The sequence below is a fragment of the Dermacentor albipictus genome, chromosome 2, assembly GCF_038994185.2.
Source record: "Dermacentor albipictus isolate Rhodes 1998 colony chromosome 2, USDA_Dalb.pri_finalv2, whole genome shotgun sequence".
NCBI classification, from domain to species: domain Eukaryota; kingdom Metazoa; phylum Arthropoda; class Arachnida; order Ixodida; family Ixodidae; genus Dermacentor; species Dermacentor albipictus.
Genome location: NC_091822.1, coordinates 175460548 through 175481794, shown reverse-complemented (window position 1 = coordinate 175481794; position 21247 = coordinate 175460548). Strand labels below are relative to the sequence as shown.

The 21247-nt window shown below is 45.3% G+C and overlaps 1 protein-coding gene across 3 annotated transcripts in view; it reads left to right on the top strand.

Annotated features, from left to right (window-relative positions):
* The first annotated feature begins 3134 nt into the window (after positions 1 to 3134).
* LOC139056314 (uncharacterized) overlaps positions 3135 to 21247 on the top strand; it is a 37727-nt gene continuing 19614 nt past the window's right edge. Inside the window, exons 1-2 of one of the 3 annotated variants that reach the window (XM_070534471.1) lie at positions 3135 to 3254; positions 3628 to 3829. In XM_070534471.1, coding sequence (XP_070390572.1) covers positions 3195 to 3254; positions 3628 to 3829 — 262 coding nt within the window. In that variant the 5' untranslated portion in view covers positions 3135 to 3194. Of the gene's footprint in view, positions 3255 to 3627; positions 3830 to 16249; positions 16369 to 16951; positions 17113 to 21247 lie in introns of those variants that run through there. The other 2 variants (XR_011512282.1, XR_011512281.1) reach the window with 2 other exon arrangements.

Here is a 21247-nt window from a genome sequence, read left to right as displayed (position 1 = left end):
AGAGAACAGAAGTAGGGCGACCGGCTATACTTAAGCGCGCAGTACACATTCCAAGAACAACCAGCACGCCACCGTCAGTGACACGAAGCACTCGGGCAGCTGCTGGGGTGAGGACCTTTTTTAAGGTCTACGTAGGCTAGCACTCATCACAGATACGTGGGCTTCAGTGTCGACGAGTGCTTGGACAGGTACGCCGTCTAGTTTAACGTCAATTACAATGTTTCTTGTGGGCACAGACCGAAGATTTGCTGCAGTAGTCGGCAATGCAGCACCACCTCCGAGGGCTGCATTTCCTAGTTTTCCGGAAGGGTGCGGCAAAAGCCACAGGGGAGGAAAAGCGACGTGGCTGCGGCGAACGGGAAGATGGGCAACGTGTTTGCGGTGAACGAGACTGGTGTCCGCGCGGCGATGGTGAGCGGCTGTACCACGTGTTCCGAACAGAGTTGTCGGCACTGTTAGACTCGGCGTTGGGCGAAACATTGCTGGCATTTCCATGAAAACGGCTCAGATTGGTCGGCTTGCGAGGTGTTGAGGGCCACGAGTTGCGACAGTATCGGGCGACATGACCAATGCGGCCCCAGGTGAAACGTATCGGCTGGTCGACCGCAGTTCTCCACTCAGTCGGGTTGCGATAACGCGGAGAGAAGCGTCGAAGTGGAGCGGAAATAGTAGAAGGGCGTTCGTTAGCTCTGGTATTGGGGACAGCACACACATACTGTAAACCAATGTTTTCAAGTTCCTGGCGAACGATGGCTTGTACGAGGGGAACTGAAAATGTCGTAGCAGGGCTACGCGAACAGAAAGCTCACGTCAATTCACGTCTAACGATTCGCACCACGTCCTCTGATGGCGATGCATGCTGCTGTGCGGGTTGATCTTCACACGTCGACGTTGCGGCAGTATTTGGAAGTCTGGCGAATGGTTGCAAGACGAGTCGGCTTTTGGCCTGCTTGAATTGTCGGCACTCTTCAATGATTGTGTCAACTGTAGAGCAGCTCCTGCACATGAGCATATTAAACGCGTCGTCAGCAATGCCCTTAAGCACGTGCCCGACCTTCTCAGCTTCTGTCATGTCGTGATCGGCTTTACGACAAAGTGCCAGCACGTCCTCTATGTACGAGACATAGGACTCCGTGGGGGATAGGGCACGGGAGGCCAGTTCCTGCTTTGCGGCAATTTTACGGCCGGCTGGTTTGCCGAACAACCCTGTCAATTTCTCTTTGCATTGGTCCCAGCTGGTTAGCTCCTCTTCGTGGTTTTCGTACCACACCTTTGCCGTGCCTCTTAGGTAGAACAACAGGTAAGCTAGCATAAGCGTAGGGTCCCATCAGTTAATTCCACTCACGCGTTCGTACATGGCCACCCACTCTTCAATGTCGGCGCCATCAGTACCGCAGAAAGTTCCAGGATCCATGGGTTGCACAACGACAACCGTAGGTGACAGCTACGTAGCATGCGACGGTGACGTTGGAGGCGGCAACGACGTTGATCCCGAGTGCTCACCGTCATTCATGGCACGGACGGTGATGCGACGTCCTCTGCGGAGTTCCGTTTCCAGCAGTGGTATACCCCGCACCTCCACCAATAAGTTACGGGGATGTTGGGAGTGTAGAAGATTGTGTTTACAACATATATACATACATATATATATATATATATATATATATATATATATATATATATATATATATATATATATATATATATATATATATACTTTCACAGTTGTTTTCTGAGAAGCCTACTGCACCATCAATATGCCGGCTGCTTTTAAAAGCTCCAAACAAAACTATAGAACCAACAGAAATACTGGTGACATCATTTTATTACTCGAGTATTTAGATTGGTAACCACTATATGCAGAGTAAGTTGAAAAGTTGTGTGTGTATTTAACAAAGCTATGTTAACTAAATGTCCAACAATTGATCTTAGGTGGCTAAAGAAAATGAGTAGTTTGGAGCACGTCCTTGAGATTGTCTAGCCGAGCGATGAAGTTTTGGTTAAACATGATTCTGTAATACCTATGCAAACAAAAATTAAACATCTATACATATTAGCATCTGTACATGTAGGCATACATCTGTATTCAGAAAAAGTGGAGGAAGAAAGATCATGCAAAAAAAGGTTAAAGAAGAATCAGAAGTCACACACACACACACACACACACACACACACACACACACACACACACACACACACACACACACACACACACACACACACACACACACACACGCCCACACGCACACACACACACACAGCGATATGACACATCTTCGTACGTATCCACACTTACACGCGCCCACGCATGCACACACGCACACGGAACTGCGCACACGTAGCAGCAGCATCAGCTGCTGCAGCTTCTCTTGACGAAGGGCTATAATATGACGAAGACGAATATAATGACGAAGATTACAATATCGTCAGTTTTATGTTTCGCATGCATCAATGAAAAGAAAAGCACCGGTGGAACAGTGGCAGAGGGCCCGTTTTTTTATGTCTGTGTTTTACTCTGGGTCTTATTCCCGCCGCAGTCATCAGAGCACGTGCGCTTCTCAAGGAGCACTACAAAAGGCGGGCCTTTGAGCAATAAAGCAGTAGTTGCAGTTCAGCGCCTGTGTATGGGGGGTGCTTTCTATATGTGCGTGTACATGTGACATATAAGTGAGCTGCTTCAGTGCCATGTATTTCACAGTCTGGTGTGGTTGGTACGAGCTCAACTAATGGTGGGAATTTTGTTCTTGCGTTCTTTCACGTCGCCGAAGCGTTCCAGCGTCATGTCATAGATGTGTCAGGATTTCTGGCTCATAACTATACTTAATGTAGCAAATCTCAACGCTGCATGAAATTCTTCATGAACCGAAAGCTCGCAGCATTGCCGGAGGGACACGAAGCGCCCGGGTGAAGATGGCTATATAATATGGCGTGAGAACTATAGGGCGAGCTTCCTCTGAAGGCGTTACCATAGCATGCAGATATAGAGCAGAAACTGTTGACGAAGCTCTCGGTTCGCACATTTCCTAAAGCGGCGCTGTTGTACAAGCGTAAGCAGTTCTACAGGAAACACTGTGCTGCACCGTCGGTCTTCTTTTCAGGGACAGCTTGCAATTCTGTACTCGAGATCACCGCACTTTCTGACGGAACACGGTTGTGTTTTCGCTTTGTTCCACCAAAAAGAAGAAGAATCGAGCATGATAACTTCGGCGAGCGGCTCCAGTAGACAGCTAGTCGATCAGCTGGCTGCGGAGAAAGTAAGTGTTTGCGGACGCGGGTCGTCCCACTTACTCCAGTGTCCGTGTGCGACGCGGATCGAGGGTGTGTGTGTGTGTGTGTGTGTGTGTGTGTGTGTGTGTGTGTGTGTGTGTGTGTGTGTGTGTGTGTGTGTGTGTGTGTGTGCGCGCGCGCGCGCGCGCGCGAAAGAGAGAGTTGCCGCAGTGCCAAGCGCAATGGTGGGCTCGCGTTGCGCCATATACAAATCACTCAACCACTGCGCGCGCGAGCGCTGCAGCTGTTCACACAGAAGCCTAGTGATCTTTGCCCTTCCTTTTGAGGCGGGCGCTCGTATAAGTTACGGCACCGCACGACGGGTGCGCTTTCCTCGTATCCCGACTTTTGCACGTGCAGCGGTGTCAGACGAGCTGCGGAGAGCGTTCCAGCACAGTTCATCTGGAACGAAAAGGAGACATAGACATGTCGTCTTCTCGATGGCAGCCGTCCGGTGATGCGATGGTCGTCATCCTGCTGCTGTCCCTCGACCCACCGGCCAAAACACTCGCTCTCGGTGCAAGTGTGCCGCCAGAGCGTACTGCGCTGGATGTCATCTGCGGTAAGTTTGAAGCACCTCGATTAGTGTCGTTCCTTCAAAGCCATGTAAAAATTTTAGCGAGGGACGAAAAGGTACGGCGCTACACAGGATCCATCTTTCGATTCGTTTTTTCCCCCTTGCTTCAGTACGATTAACCAGTACTCCAGCTTTCAAGCTCTAGCATAGCTCCTTCTTTTGTTTTACTCAGAGTCAACAATCGGGCTAGCACGTCGAGAGTGCTCGTAAAGCGTAAAGTTGGCCAATTGAGTCACGGTTGGAGACCGACCCTCCGTGTAGAGCTTCTAGGTATTATAGATTAAATGTACACTATTTTTGAGAAACCGATGTATCACAAGGAAAGAACTCAACATCCTAGAAGGAACTTTACGTAGTTTTGTGAGGGATACGTGCTCGTACGTGTGTATCGTGGTCAGATTTGAAGGCGGTGTGATCAAGAATGCGAGTCGTGTCACGAAGGTAGCAATGACACACCATATTCAAGCATTCCGATTCCACTCTCTCCATTCAGTAACATGTGAAGTGCTTTGTGTTCTCGTAGCCAACTTGTTAACTGACAATGAAGGACGATTGCGCCCTTAGAAACAACGTGTTTGTCTTTAAACAACGTTCCTGCAAAATCAAAATAATTTCAAGATAAATTAAAATAACAAAAAGAAGGCTCTCTAGTCCTCTACTTTCCATTATTATAGACTCGCCTAAAGGAATGATGCACAGCTTTACTGCACATTACTTTTCCGAACTATTGCGGTGACATAGAATCGAACTGACATAGAATCGGGATTCTATGCGGTGACATAGTATCGAACCCCGGGCCGGAGCACAGAGGAGCTGTTGCGGCAAATGGTCATAAGTTCATGGTAAAAAAATCCATGCAAGCAAGACTTGACACTATCGAATACAAGGTCGAACATTCCACAGTAACATTTACAGAACTTACGGCCATGATTTCTAGCCTTGAGACAACCATAAATACCATGCAAAGTAAATTGATCGACCTCGAGGACAGGAGCCGGCGTAATAACCTTCTCGTGTTCGGTTTACTGAAACGTCTTGATGAAATGTTTCAATCGCTAACAAATTCTGTGGTTTCCGAAATATTTGAGAAGATGCTCCGTGTAAAGGTATCAACAGTCGAAAGAATTCACTGAATCGGACAAACGAAGCGAAACAAAAATAGGCCAGTTGTGCTCAAACTAATTGACCACCGTGAAAAGATTAAAGTACTCAGAAACTGCTCTAAGCTAAAAGGAAAAGAAATCTCGATTGCAGAAGACTTTTCTGCAGAAACTAGGCAAATAAGAAGGCATCTATGGGAAAGCATGGCAAATATCAGAAAAGGCGGCGAAAAAGTGAGGCTTGTGCATGATAAAATTGTTATAAACGGAGAAATGTATACCTGGGACGCTTCTGAAATGAAAAGAATTCCCGTTTTAGCACGCACCAAAAAACCTAGGAAAAAACAGTGAACTTCTTCGGGCACTCAGAAAAGCTTCCGTTGCCTTAATCTAAACGATCGCAGCATCGTAAACAAACTTTCCCACTTGCAAAGCATTACAGTGGCGCATAAGCCACATGTAATGATAATAACTGAAACTTGGTTGCACTTTGGTATCCTGGACTTCGAGATAGCACCACCAGGGTACAAAATATACAGGAAAGATTGAGATTCCCGTGGAGGCGGAGTCGCTTTGTTGTTTCAACACTGTTTGCAAGTACAAAGGTTACCTGATATTGCCGGCACTGAATGTGTCATCGCAAAAGTGTTTTTTGGACGACTTCCATATTATAATTGGTGGTTTTTACCGCCCACCACACAGCGACGTATTCTTCGATGTTCTGAATGAATTTTTGTGTACAACCGGCATACATTGCAAGAATGTTTTGCATGCTGATCATTTTAACGTCCCGTCAGTGGACTGGTCAACTGATTTCCCTGATGCCCTTTGTGCAGCAGCTGAGCCTTTAACTGGCAGCGTTCTTTTTCATGCTTTAGCTCAACTGGTAAAACAACCGACTCGCGCGCAAAACACATTAGATCTCTTTCTTGTAAACGACCAAGTCCTCAATTGTAATCCGATTGTCGACATATTCCCGGGAATTTCAGATCATAGAATGATATGTCTCACACTAGAGCTAAATTTCAGATTAAAACCCTTTAAAAACCAGTATTCGATTCCTGACTTCTCGCGCGCTAGTTATGTCGACATACTTGATGCCTTAGACAATAAATTTTCCGAATTTGCATCTCTTTCAGAATCTCAAGTTGTGTCCGTCGACAATTTATGGTGTTTCTTTAAAGATCTTGTTCACAACTGTATCGACACTTTTGTGCCCAAAAAGCGGAAAGTTGTATGTGAAACGAATCCGTGGATGACAAGAGACCTCGTACGACTTAGGCGAAAACTAAAGCAAGTAAGAAAGCAACATAAAGCACGACCCTCAAAGGCTAACGTTGAAAAGCTAACCAACCTGCTTCTATAGCTTAAAACTGGTATTTCGAAAGCTAAACACTATTATCAAAATGTAGTTTTAAAAAACTTTCTTCTGTCATCCCCGGATAAGTTCTGGCGGCACTTATTGCCGAAAACAACCCACGTGTCAGATATTTGTGTGGATGGTTTCATACTAACAGATAAACTGAAAATTGCAAATGCGCTTAACAAGTACTTTTGCTCTGTGTTCACGAACGATGATGGAAAGACACCGCATATAGCTGTTTTAAATGATATTCCATCCATCGGTGATCTCGACGTAAACGAAGCAGGTGTACTGTCCTTGCTTCTTGATCTTGATATAAAGAAGTCGCCAGGCGTCGACGAAATACCTAATGCTTTTTTGGTGAGATACGCCGAATGGTGCACCAAATATTTTTGCGTTATTTATAATAAATCACTTCTATGTGCAGAAATCCCACGTGATTGGAAACATGCAAAAATAACTCTCATCCCTAAATCAGGCGACCGTTCATTGCTCCAATCTTACCGTCCTATCTCCCTACTTTGTACTTCATAAAAAGTGATAGAACACATAATATTTGAGCACATCTCAGTCTTCATAGAAATTAATGGCCTCTGTGACGCGCGACAACACGGCTTCAGTCGTGGTAAATCCACCGTAACACAACTATTAGAAACAGTGCATGAAATCGCGGCAGCACTAGACGGTCAAGGCCAAATTGACATGGTATTCTTAGATTTTGAGAGAGCCTTCGACCGTCTGTCCCACCAAAAGTTATCAAAGTTAAAACCTATTCTCAAAAACGACCAACTACTTCACTGGATTGAGGCGTATCCTGCGGGCAGGCGACAGACAGCCGTTGTTGATGATGCGAAATCAGACTTATCCGATGTGCAATCTGGAGTCCCACAGGGATCAGTCTTGGGCCCTCTGTTCTTGCTAGTTTTTATCAATGATATAGTGAATAATATACCAGTTAAAATTCGGCTGTTTGCAGATGACTGCGTACTTTATCATAAAATTCACAGCGAGGCAGATCAGACGATCCTAAATTCATCTTTATCAGCAATAGCGACATGGTACTTATAGTGGTAAATGAGCATTAACCTAAGAAAAACAGTATCAATCATTATTACACACAAAAAGAAGCCGTTACCCTTTGTATACAGCAATAATGGACATAACTTACCCTCTGTTACAGAATATAAATACCTCGGTTTAGTAATTACGTCGGACCTTATGTGGAATAGCCACGTAGCTCACATTTAAAAAAAAAGCCATGAGGAAGCTCGGATACCTGAGGAGGACCTTGGCTAAATCTACAAGTAGTATAAAATTATTAGCACACAAGACTTTCATCAGACCATTGTTAGAGTACGCTACTCCTGTCTGGGACTCTTACACTCAAGCAAGCATAAATATTATTGAAATGATACAGCGGAAATCAGTCAGGTTTATTTTTAATTCCTACCGCCGTCATACATCAGTTAGCGCTCTTTTACAGGAGGCGAACCTGCAAACCCTAGAGGTAAGACGGTATCGCGAGAGGCTCAAAATGTTATATTTAATTCATCGGGAGCATGTAAAGCTAGATAAAAAAATTGTACATTACCCCTTGTGACCGGCGCCCAACGCGTTCATCACATTCATTCAGGTTAGAGGAGTATTCGCACCATACCACTTTATTTAAGCAGTCGTTTTTCCTCCGAACCATACATGACTGGAACGCCCTGCCTGAAAACGTTCTTCAAAACTCAACCTTATCGTCCTTTGTGCACGCTCTCATTAATATATGACCCGAAGCGTTTCCCACGATCTCTGTCCTATTCCATATACTATGTGATATAGATCATAACATTTTAAGGGCACCCTTATTTTTTGTGTATAAGCCATTGTGTAAACATGTGCTGTATTGCAGAATTCTTTGATATCTTCCTTTTTTTCATCCTTTTATTGTTGTTTCGTCTTTTTTACATTGTAACAAGATGACGCTTTGCTTGTTTCCACCTTTTCTTCTTTTTTTCTTGTGTTTCACATGTTATTAGGTTGTTAAACCCTTTATGTATATTCCCCCCTGCCTAGGGCTTCTAGAACAGGCTGCCAGTACGAAATAAATAAAAATAAATAATTTTGAATTTGTACTATACGTCGTGTGTGCAAAGAATGCCTAATATGAGCAACTACTAGGAAGGCGTTTCGCATTTGAGACCTCCCCCCAAATGTGAATGATAAGCTGAGGAACACTACTCAGAAATGCGAAGAAACGTTTCCGCAATCGGTGAGTGATGGCACAGAGTGTCCTTTATTGTGCGTGCTTAAAAAAGAAAAAGGTGAAAAAAAACGAAAAAAAACGAAAAAAAAACGTTCTATATAACCTACATATAGATACTGGTAGAAAATGGACTTTCTGAGCCCTTTCCATATCTCAATGAGCAAATAAATTCTGAAATCCGAGAGGAGGTGCACCTTGCGGATTTCCGCAGAGTTTTCTCGCTTATTCAATGTCCCGGCTCTTGTATGTTTACCACTAAACAAGTTCTCGCCTTATTTCGTGCAAAGCGTACTGGTTAGCTCATCTCATAAAGCGACTGCTACGAAATGGCAATAGTGCTGGGTTCGATGGAGCCGGCGATGGTGCAGGATTTGGACAATTTTTTTATCTGAAACTCTTTCTGTTTAACCCGTGTCCTTCACCTTCCAACTTCGGACCACTTTCAGGTGGACTACTATCTTTCTATTTAATATTCTCGCATGTATGAAAGATCACTCATTATAGCAGAGAAAATATAGCTAGGCCAATATACTTTTTCCCTCCATTTTTTTTTGCACAAACACCTGCCACAATTACGTCTGTAATAAGTCTTATGTTTCATGACATAATATTTTGCAAATTCCTCTTCTTTCTTGAGAAAAAACTTTACAGCAGCTGCTAGCTATGTTTAAGCTTGCTTTAGAATGAAAAGTAATTATTATTTATTATTGTATACACAGCAGTGCCAGGCGCCGTCGCTGTCTATTCCATCGCTGAGAACTGGTAGTTGAATTTCAAAATGGGCGTTGACGGCCCTTTTGTGTGTGTTCTTTTTTTACGTCAACACCTGGCATACTAATAGGCTAAGGCGCACCTCGACCCAACATGACGTTCTTACTCAAGTCCATCGGTAGAGCACAGACCCAACGGTTGACTGAAATAGCAGCTTACAACCTGCAATTTGGTAACCGGCCACCTAAAGTGGGTATTCAGTGACGCTATAATTGAGGGGTGTGTCGTAGCGCAATCTTTGTGTGTGACGTCTTGTGATATCCAACTCTATGGTGCGATTAAAGATTGCGCATGGCCCTGTGACGTCATAGCGTTGTCTGTTAAGAACAAGTCGTTCTTGGCAATAAAGAAACTTGCCTTTCTCCTCCCGGGCCGTCGTCGCTCATCTGCATTAGTTCAGGGTGTTTCTCAACAGAGCCGTCAGATAGCTGCGAAGCGTTATATAGAGACCAGCTCTCTCGCGAGGCAGTTTGCCCAGCTAATGGTGGCGTTGTAATTTTTGCGAACAACGTGCACAAGAAGAACAGCTTGCTTGTATTTTTTCACTGAAAATGCGCTCCTGGCTCTCGTGATGAGAGCATGCGTATTACACAAATCCCAGCATGCGCTGAAGTTCGTCTTTCGACTTCGTCTCTATTTGAACAGTGACTGCTGCCGCCAGTAGTTGGGAAAATGTGGCGCGCAGAGAAGCACACTTGCAAGTTATGAAAATATGGTCTACGCACCATTCGGTGGAGTCAGTCATGAGCGCCGAGTCGATGACATCTCTTTAGAACCCTCAAAACTTAACCCTTTCGCTGACCAGTTAGCCCTTTTTGTGATGTAGTTTAACGCTCAATAAGGCTGGTGAGCCTGGTGTCATCCTAACAGGGCGAACAGAAGTAATTGTTCTAACCGAGTGTGGTATATATCGCCCTTGGTGAACTCTCTCAGCATCCGTTTGGCAGCAAATGACGAGGTAATTGGCGGAGGCAATCGCAGTTCTGCCACCGAATTTTGAGTTTCTCAATTTTCTTGGCGTGCAAACTGCGGTGGCAATGACGCCATGGTGAGACAACCCGCATTTACTGCTTGCTCCATGAGATATATTTACACTTATTTATAGTTCTGTGTCAAAGCCTTACAAGTGTTACAACGTTGAATTGTGACCGGCTTTTATGTATAACCCTTCTTTTTAACTACGATTACCTACACTCGGTTAATCCTTAATTGCCACAAACAGATTACAGCATTTATCCGAATCTAGGTGAATAGATTTTTTTAATTATTTACAAAACTCCTGGGTCAGCTTAGATTCGAGGATTTCGTTAAAAGTCGTCGCAGCTTGGAAAATGGCACACCGCTACCGTGAGCGCTAAGATATAGCACTGTATATTCATTGCTGTCGGCAGCCACAGATTGTTTCAGCTGTAACAGCTCCCTTTACCGGTATACGCCATTTTATCGTGGTCGTTTGTTCATGCAGGTGTAAATCAAAATAGGCATGGGGGGGGGGATATGACATAGATGCATACATAATATGAATGACGTGTCATATCATCAAGGAGATCACGTGCACGTCATGTGATCCCCGGACCAGGACAAACTTTTCTTCAACTATGAGGCCTTTCTTTCGAGGAACCCGTAAGGGTTTCCTTTGTAGCAATTGCTACGAACGGGTGGATGTCTGATTTTCCCTTTATTCATGTCATAGCGTGTATGTCAAGAAATAAATAGCATAAATAACTTGGTCGGCTACAGTCATTATTTTTTTTTTAAATTAGCTTTCGGTGAGGCACTGGTATAATGGATCCGAGTTGAGCGGAACTTCATCTACAGTGCGCCGGGGCAAGTGCGCGGCTGGCGCTGGATATTGGTAATAAATGTAATTTGTTTTTTGTGGTCATTGTCGCTTACTTTTATCAAGGTCACCTAGCATTCGAGGAACGTACTTATTTTCTTAATTTTGTGACGTTCTTAAAAAGAGGGGGGGGGGGGCGAGGTGAGGCAAATAACCGAAGCCGGCCTAAATTCGTGTAAATACGGTGTGCCATAGGCAACTAATTGCAAAATGCGACGGGCGTCTCCACCTACAGTTCTGTTCCATAGCTCAGGTCTGGTTTTCGGTATGCAGCCTCTCTGTTCTCAGACGAAACAGCGAGCTCTTCGTTCTTTCACAGGTCTATACTATGACAATCCAAATTTAGTAATGAATTTACTTGTGCTGCACACCTCTAAATCCTTTGTGGACTTGGTCTTCTTTGGTCTATGTCGAAATACGTTTGAACGAATGACAGAGAGATACGTAGTGAAACCACGTGTGACATATTTACGGCTTTCAGTTGCAGTGACACGGAACACCACTCAGGCCCCTGTGGTCAACATATCTGGTGTGAGGTTGTATCCCATGCCACAACGCTAACGCCGTGCGCTGAAACGGGCCAGAAAGCCAAGTATCACAGAACTTGTACTCGAAGCACAAGTTCATGAGCATACATCTCGCAAGCAGCTTCCTCGTAGCTATTGAAGTAACCGAGACACCGAACATCCTGACAAGGAATCGGCCTTTATTCTCCGCTGAGCAACTCAAATATACAAGGCCGGTGTGACGTCACCGGCCGCACCAGATAACCGCCTACGCGGCGACACACTGGGTGACCAACAGCAGGCGGCACTTATACGCTCTATCACCACTCCCTGGCTGGCGTTATCACGTTACCCCAGCAATAGCTATATAGATGGCACGACACTGGATCGAAAGGGCAAAGCCAATGCGCATGAACTCGGTCACTGTGTAATATATGATTAAGCAATACAAACATAAAGCTTCTGCAATATTCCGAAGTTGGCGAGGGGAAAACTAAAGATACCTTTCACATTGCGTATCGAAACACGTCAATGTGTGGTGTCTCGTCTTCGTCTTAAGTTGCGCTGTGCAAATCTGAACACGTGGTACCAACAGGCTGAAATCGCTACACTAAATATGAGAATTATCCTGGTATAGGTGCCCATGGAGGTAAACGCGGAGAACGCTGAGTGGTGGCCTAAAGGCTCACTCACACTATAGGCCAACACGACACCGATTTCGTTCTGCCGACTGTCGGCGACAGCGTTTTTTTCCTTCGTGTCGGCGCCTCTATGCCACCGTACCGACGCCGACAATCTGCTGACGGTCGGTGGAGAGCTCGGCGTCGGTACAGTGTGACAGAGGCGCCGACAGGAAGCAAAAAACAAAAAACAAAAACCCTGTCGCCGACAGTCGGCAGACCGAAATCGGTGTCGTGTTGGCCTATAGTGTGAGTGAGCCTTAACCAGCCGAACTACATCTCCGTGCGCTAGCGGCGGCATCAAGTACCACAGAGCATGCGCCAACGAAATCTGCACTGACTGCTTTTGACCCCTGCCTCAACCACGGCTCAAGAGAAGGAGCATTTATTTCAGTGGTCGACCCGAAGGGAGCTATTTTCACTCACTGCAACCATTCATCGGCGGCCTGCCAGAAGCGATTGATCCCTGCAGGTGCGGCAGGGGTCGCTGCCCGAGCTTTTGTTTTTCAAGAACAAATGTGGGCCCTTTAACGTTAAAATATCGCAACCTGTTTTTTAATCCAAACTTCTTACATTACATTTACATAACCGCCGACGCAAGCATCGGGCGGTTACCCGCAGCATTGTTTGAACCAACCAATCAAGCGCTCTCCTAGTTTACAGGCGGTCGCTTCTGCATGTCTTCTAAATGAATAGCGTTGCCGATTTTGATACGTTTCTCTGATCTACCTGACTGAGAAGAGACAAGGAGCACGCAGCAGTGACGAGGGTAAAGGTGGGGCCGAGCCCGCGCACTGAAGATAGATAACCGAATGAGGAGGGTGTTGCCGGCGTCTGCCATTGGTCCGCTGCAACTTGCTTAGCTTGCAATGTCGGGTCGAAAATCGCGACTGCGTGCAAAGGAAGGTTACAAATGCCTCTAAGACAGATCCTCAGCGAAAAAGAGTTGGTAGCGCAATGTCGTAAACGTACAGAAAGGGCTTGACAACGTTATGCTGTCACGGGAAAATGTTTATTATATGCAAATAAATTCATGGTTCCCGCCAGCTCCGAGTATAGCCAGTGTCCGAATGATCAGTAGGCAGACATCTCATATTCATTTCGGAATGAAGCAGTCTTCGGCTACTCCGAAAAAATGTGGTCTTGTTCGGTATATTAATGCACCTTTAATGCGTACACTTCAATTTGACGTGGTGAGTTTTCGCAGTTTTTTGACGTCCTGTGGCAGACTGGCGAAATGGGTGCAGCCCAAAAACTATTGACCAATAGCGGAGGACTAATGGCAAAAAAGGGCAGATCGAGAATATATATTTTTCTTGTGTTTGGTCTGGTTCTGCGTAATCAGTGTGTGCACGTTATATCACATGGGGAGTTTTCGTAGTTGTCCTTACGTCGCGTGACTGACAGGCGAAGTTGAGGGTGGCCCAAAGAATGTTTGACTAATTGTGGAGGGCTGATAGCAGAAACGAAATAGAAACTGTTTTGAATAGCGTTATGTTATAGCGCCTGCGTTTTCAAGCATTTTCTTCCAGTTATTTTGTACCTAAATAATGTTAATACCGCATATAACAGGAGAAGGGGGGCCTATCGCGCTTAGAAGCCACCGAACCATGTCACGATCACCATGATGTTCCCAGTGACGCTGAGACAACGGTGACCGTTGACTGTCGAGAAGAGTGATCTTCGCATACCTCGTGCGTGCCAAACAAAACTCAGGCAGTGACGTGCAGAAGGCAAACGCTCCTGGGAAGAGCTGCTTGCTACCGATAAATGGTTCCTGGAAGCGCGAGAAAGTTCCGCTAGCATTAACCATTAGAAGAACGACTTCTTCTACTCAGCCGTCCGTGAGGCTGGAGTCAAAATGGTATCGCACGGTCACCGCAAGTTTATTTTTCGTACGCTGTGTAGTACGCGGTGCCGCCGGTAACACGTCGGTATGTAGTATGGCCACCGCTCGCATGCCCTGTTTACTTTCCGCGTCACCTGTACACCAGTCTTTTAAAATGCACTACTTTAAGTTATTGAACCAGAGTTGCTTTTTTATTTTTTATCTATCAGTTTTTTTCTATATTCTGTTTGTGGCGGCGGTCACGAAAATCAATCGTACGAGTCCTATTGTTATAGATATGGTGCTTAAAGAATGGATCCGAAATTTATAAGAAAATGTCCCACAGTGATTGAAACATTTATTCTGCGTCCATTTTAAATAAAACTTTGTTTTCATTGTAAATGGTTTATGCTATCCTCAGTGGAACGCTGCCAAAAATCAGTTGCATCATGACATGCGGGAATTTGGCCTGTGACTTTATTACGTTGTTATGTCCTTACTGACATGCTTAGTCTCGCGTTTACTGTCATGTACATGTGCTTGCAACCCGAAACATCGGTGTCTCTTACGAGGAAGCTTTAGCTCGGGCCCAACTCCGACGCGGCCTATTCAAATACATGTAAAACGCAAACACGTTTTTATGAGATAACCCCTGCACCGATATTGATGAAATTTGTTGCATTTGAAAGAGAAAGTTAAATTCTAGTGACTGTTGGAAGCGGAATTTCGATTTAGGGCTTGAATTTTCTTAAATCAATTTTCAAATATTTGACTGTTCGAAAAAAATAGAAGCACAAAGTTTACAAATTCATAGCTCTGCATCAAGAAGTGATATCGCGGTTCTGTAAACGGCATCCATTAGATCATTCAAAGCGGACAAATTCAGTATGTCATTTTACATCTTACATGAATTTGTTACGTTGGTTACAACGGTTTTGCAAAAGTTGTATTTCCCTATAATTAAATTTTTTTTATATTCATGTGTAACATATCAATTTTGTCCGCTTTGGATGTACTACTAGATGCAATTCACAGAATTGTGTTATCATTTTTAGTGGTTGAGTTACAGAGTTGTAAACTTCATAGTTTCGTTTTTTGAAAATTTTCGATTTTTGCCAATTTTTAATAAAAATTTACGACTTAACTCAAAAATTCGAAACCAACAGTCACTAGATTTTAAGTTTTTCTTTTAAATGCAACAAACCTCGTCAAATTTGGTGCAGTGGTTGCCGAGAAAAACGAATTCTCCTTTTACATGTATTTAGATAGGAGCACTCGAGCTAAAGCTTCTTCTTAAATGGACACTAAAGTGAAGCACTAAATTTTTGAGATTAAAGAAATGCTCCGTGAAAATTCTAAGTAAATTGGCAGACGCAGCGATTAATAAATAATAAAACGAACGTGAAGTTCTAATTTTTGATTATCCAACTACAACCGCAGCAGCGGGACGTCAGTCTGTCATATCACGGATTTTAATGTAGGCTCCGTATTTGAGCCTGGCTTATTGAGCCGTATTTGAGCCGTATCTGGGCCAGCGAAAGTTCTTGAAACTTCCAGACGTAAGTCATGGATTATTTTAGAATGCAGTGTAGTCCAGCTTCCTCGATAAAAACCAAAAATAGGCCCGAGGAAAGGCCATCAAGATTCATGACGTAAAGGCAAGCTGGTGCAGGAACTTCAAGGTGGCGGCGTCTTTCGTTTTTACATCTTTTCTGGTTTACCCAGTGTCTTCTCACTTTAACTGTTACATTGTAGTTTTGCGGAAGGGCGGTTTACTAATAAAGCTCAGATAAGATCTCTATTTTGTGTCCCTTAAAGAAATACAAATCATTATTTTTTATTTGAAGCGCGATTAAGATTTCGAAGCTGAAAACTAAATGTCGCATGAGTGCAAAAGGAAAAGAAACAAAACAAAATATAGTGTGATTCGTGAATATACTGCTCACACTTCCAGTGTGTACGAGCTGATTTTAAACTTCTAAAACTTCTAAGCATACTCCCTTCAATGTCACAGAAAGATAACCGCGTTGACATTGTATGCGTGCTTCTATATCTTTCTGCAAACGAGGTTGCCAGACTGAACGACCACAGGAATACCGAATGCCTGAAGCAAGTGGCCGGGCCCGAGGCCAACGAACAAAGACGCCGCGACGTCTTTTGTGCGCAGCGGGGACTCTACCAAGCAGTGCGTACTCATTTCAAACTCGAATGCACTGATGACACGCATGCACACAAGCGCCCAGTTCTGATCAACAGTGCTCGAACAAGGAAATGCCTGAAGCTGCAGCCAACGTTTCGACAAGAGGACTTGCCTTCGTCAGTACGAAAGTAATTGCCTTTGTCGAAACTTTGGCTACAGCTTCAGATATTCCTTGTTCAACCACGTGCTGTTGATCATAATAAGGAGATCTCGAAGCGCACTAACACGCACAGACAAAAAGAAAACTGAGAAAAGCTGTCCTCTCTGCCCTTTCCCGTTCTCCATTTTTGCACGTTTACTGGTACGAGTTCTGTCTATTGTTGTGATCGGCTGTTCACCCCGCGACACCGAAATGGCTCTCGACACTGATGCTTTATGACTAGCGCGGTAATACCTCATTCAGGAGAGGTTTGAGGAATTAGCAATAATACGGCTGTCACCTGTCAGCTGCACAAATTGGCGTGTCCAAGCGGGAGACGCGGTCCGTGCGATGACAGGGCCGTCACCTGTCAGAATACGATCGGAGTCAGCGTACGTACGTTCCCCTCCTTTCTCTGTTTGTATCCAGGATGTGCGTGCGTGTCTGACCAAGTTTCCCTTTTATGGAAAGGGCAACCTACCTCCGGATTGGTGGGACCTGATGTCCTCGGTCTCCTGACACCGGATTGGGAGAAGTGGCTGAAGAACGATCACGCAAGGCATAAAAGGAGCAACTGACGGCGGGAGTGATCGGCGACTACCACTTAATCAACTTCTCTGTATTACTTCGCATTTTCTTGCACATATGTAAATATATACGTGTTTGTCAAACGTCCTGAATATCGTACCCAGCCTCATGTTCACTCACTCCTACACAAGAAAAGAGGATCCCACGTCTTCGAACCCCGAGTCGCAACACTATTATGAACATCAACCGGCTTACCCGGCTCGACATCTTGTTTAATTGCGGTTATCACTTCAAGCCTCCATGATCGTGTGAACCACTGTGCTGTTCAGATGCTCTGTGCTTGTGGGCATGACGCACAAGGTGGGCATGGCGCCTCCGAGGTGAAACGTAAATCAAGTCACACATGTGAATGTGCTTTTACGTGCGTGTATAACTATCACCTTTACAGCCCTAAAAAAATCTGCTGTTGCCAGAAAACTTAAACTAAAAATTAATGCCGTCATTGATTGTGTTATATCGACAGTGATGAACACTGGTTGATACGTACCACATTTTCAAATGTGTAATTACTAATTAGCAATTGCACCATTCCGACGTGAAGAAAATCCACTTAAAGTTATCACAATATGCGCTTAATAAGTGAACAGAAAAAAAAAGGTATTTCGTAGCAACATATTTGCGTTGGCGCAGTGTTACCAACACGAAATTATCCCAGTTACCACTAATTATGGAACAACTTCTGGCAGAGCTCATTTCGCTATGAACATGTCATCACAAACAGCAGGAAGACAAGTATTCGCGGGATGCACTGAGGCTTTGCTGTGTGTCTTTACGATCTTACTTCAAGGGCACCAGCCTGAACGGTGAGCCCTTTAGAGGCGTGTGCGTCAGCAGGCGTTTGGTGCGTTGCGACACCACGTACCCGAACTCATGAGGGTTGGACCCTCCCCCGTGAAGCCGTGCGCGGCGTCTGGCGAAAGGGGGATCTGGGGGTTGAGCCGATGACGGCTGTTCGGACCTTTAAGGTAATCGGTGGAAGCAACACACCTCTTTGGCCTCTGCTTCACATAGACAGCACCTCCAGACTGACCCACCAGGAGGCAATCGGCAGTCGGCTTTTCCTGTCATTCTCTTCAATCTTTGTCTTTCTCTCTCGCTTTCAACATTTCCTGTCTTCTTTTCACTTCTTCTCACTTCCAGATTTTCAGGTGGCAAGCGTTAACGCGGTGTAGTTATCCAACCTTGGGTATGTTGTATTAGGTTATGGTAGCTACGTACAGCTGGTGTCTTCGTTGCTTTTGGGCTTCGTAGTGTCCCCTTGTTGGGCTCGATGGTACACGGCTGGCGCAGCTACCGACGAGATATATAATTTTATGGCGTTTTCATCATTCCCCCAACTCCCTGATTGCCCTCTTTTCAAGAGAGGGCGCACCGATGACTCCATGAAACTTTTCGGCCTAGCAAAAAAATTTACCCAAAGTACCACGTCCTAAGTTGTGAAAACTCTGATAAAACTGCAAGAACTCTATCACCACTTGTTATCGCAAAGTATCTTACCGAGAAACTAGGTCCCGTCTACAAGGTCACGAATATGGCCAGCGGTGATCTGTTGCTAGTGCACATCTGCAGGCTTGGAGTGACGCCTGGCACCGGCGAAAGATGCCGAGAGCGAGTGGGGCTATACTAATTCAGGTACAACCAAATTAGGCAGGCCCACAAAGCTTCAGCAAGACACTCCCTCGCCAGATCAGGAAATGGCCTTCCTGTTGCAGTATTCGGCCACCCCCTCCCAAATGGCTCACTCAATTACCCGATGACCCTCAGTACCCAGCAGCTGCGGAGCAACTGACCAGGGCGGCGGTCAGACCTGTAACGCAGCAGAGGGTGCTAAGAACCTCTGGGTCCGGACAGGCCGCCAATGGAAACTGACCCTTGCAATGTTTAACACCCGAACCCTCTCGAGTGAGGCTAGCCTAGCAGGACTCTTTGAGGAATTATCGGACGTCATCATGGATATCATCAGCCTTAGTGAGATTAGAAGAACTGGTGAGTGGGGCCCCGTATAAACGGCACGTCCTTCTTCAGAAGATCAGTAAGAGGTCGGGCAATAGCTTCGAAGTCTTTAATGAAGCGTCGGAAGTAGTAGCAGAGTACTACAATACTTCAGATGTCTTTGACAGACTGAGGTACAGCAAAAGACGGGACAGGACGAATTTTCTCCGGGTCTGGTTGAATACCGGAAGCGTCGACGAGGTGGCCCAGCACTGTAATCGGCCGACAACTGAAGTGACACTTCGAGGCACTTAGTTGGAGCCCAGCCTCGCGGAAGACTTGAAGAACAGCTGATAAGCGCTCAAGGTGTGTCTCAAATGTAGTCGAAAATACGAGAACGTCGCCTAGGCACGAGAGGCATGTTATTGACCATTTGAACACTTGAAGCAAAGAGTCCATCATACGTTCCAACGTTGCTGGGGCTTTGCATAGACCGGATGGCATAACCTTGAATTGATACAGACCATCAGGAGTGACGAACGCGGTCTTCTCGTGGTCTTTTTCATCCACAGAAATCGGCCAATAACCAGACCGCAGGTCTATTGATGAAAAGTAGTTGGTACCGTGGAGACAATCGAGGGCGTCGGTAATACAAGACAATTGGTAATGCGGTTTAGATGACGATAATCTACGCAGAAACGCAATGTGCCATCTTTCTTTTTAACAATCACCACGGGCGTCGCCCAAGGGCTCGACGAACGTTCAACAATGCCTTTGGCAAGCATCTTGTTCACTTCATCTTGAATAACCTTACGCTCTAAAGCAGAAACTCCATATGGCCGGCGATGAATAAGACTGGCATCACCAGTATTTATGTAATGCTTAACACTCGAAGTCTGGCCCAATCGGCGATTGCTGAGGCCGAAGATGTCGTGGTAGAAAACCAAAAGGCGACACAGAGCTGCTGCTTGTTCAGGAAATAGGTTCGAAGCAATCAGGAGGCGAAATGTTGCGTCAGGGCAAATAGCATCCTGTGGACATGGGGAAGAATCTGAGCAGACGTCTACGGAAAACGTCGTGACGAGGTCATCTTCGATAGCACTGAGCGTTGCAACCGATATGCCTTTGGGTCGAACTTCCTTTGTCAGGCCGAAAATGACAAAGGGGAGGCATGTCCGGTTATCGGCGACGGTGACGACAGAGTGGGGCACACTGATATTGTGCATCAAAAGGACATCAGGAACAGGTGTGGCGACGCAACCACCATCGGGCACAGGAAAAGATGATAGCAAATCGACGAAAGTCAAGGCTTTAGGTGGCAGGCGGACGAAGGCGGTCGTACTAAAGTTGTTCGGCAGTTCGGCACGAATATGCACGAGTAGAGGAAGTTCGAGGCAAAGGGTACCGGCAGAACTGTCGATCAAAGCTGAATGCGCCGTAAGAAAGTCGAGTCTGAGGATTAGGTCATGGGGACAATTGGTCAGCACTGTAAAAAGAACAGGAACGTGGCAGTCGGCGATACTTATACGGGAAGTGCACCTTCCAGTGACGTCAACAGTGCTGCCATCGGCCACGCGTACGGCTCGAGTAGTAGGAGGCGTGAGAACTTTCCTTAATCGACGACGGAGGTTAGAACTCGTTATGGACACCTGGGCTCCAGTATCTATTAACGCCGTCAAAGGGACAGCGTCGACGTGAACATCACGTAAGTTCGGGTTCGTTGGCAGCGTCAATGGAGGATTTTGACACGACGACGATAATGCAGCAATATTGCTGAATATCGGACATGTCCCCTGCTATAGAGGTCTCCTAGATAATAAGCAATACGGGATAGGATTCCTAATCCATAAGGACATAGCGGGTAACATTGACAAATTATACAGCATTAATGGCAGGATAGCTGTAGTCGTAATCAAACTTAATAAGAGGCATAGATTAAAGGTAGTACAAGCGTACGCTCCAACATCTAGTCACGATGATGAGGAAGTAAATCAGTTTTATGAAGATGTTGAATTAGCGATGACAAAAGTGCAAACTCAGTATACTGTAGTAAGGGGTGACTTCAATGCAAAAGTGGGGAGAAAAGAAGCTGGTGAACAAGCAATTGGCAACTACGGCGTTGAATCTAGGAACGCCAGAGGAGAGATGCTGGTAGAATTCGTAGTAAGGAATAACTTCGAATAATGAACACCTTTTTCAGGAAGC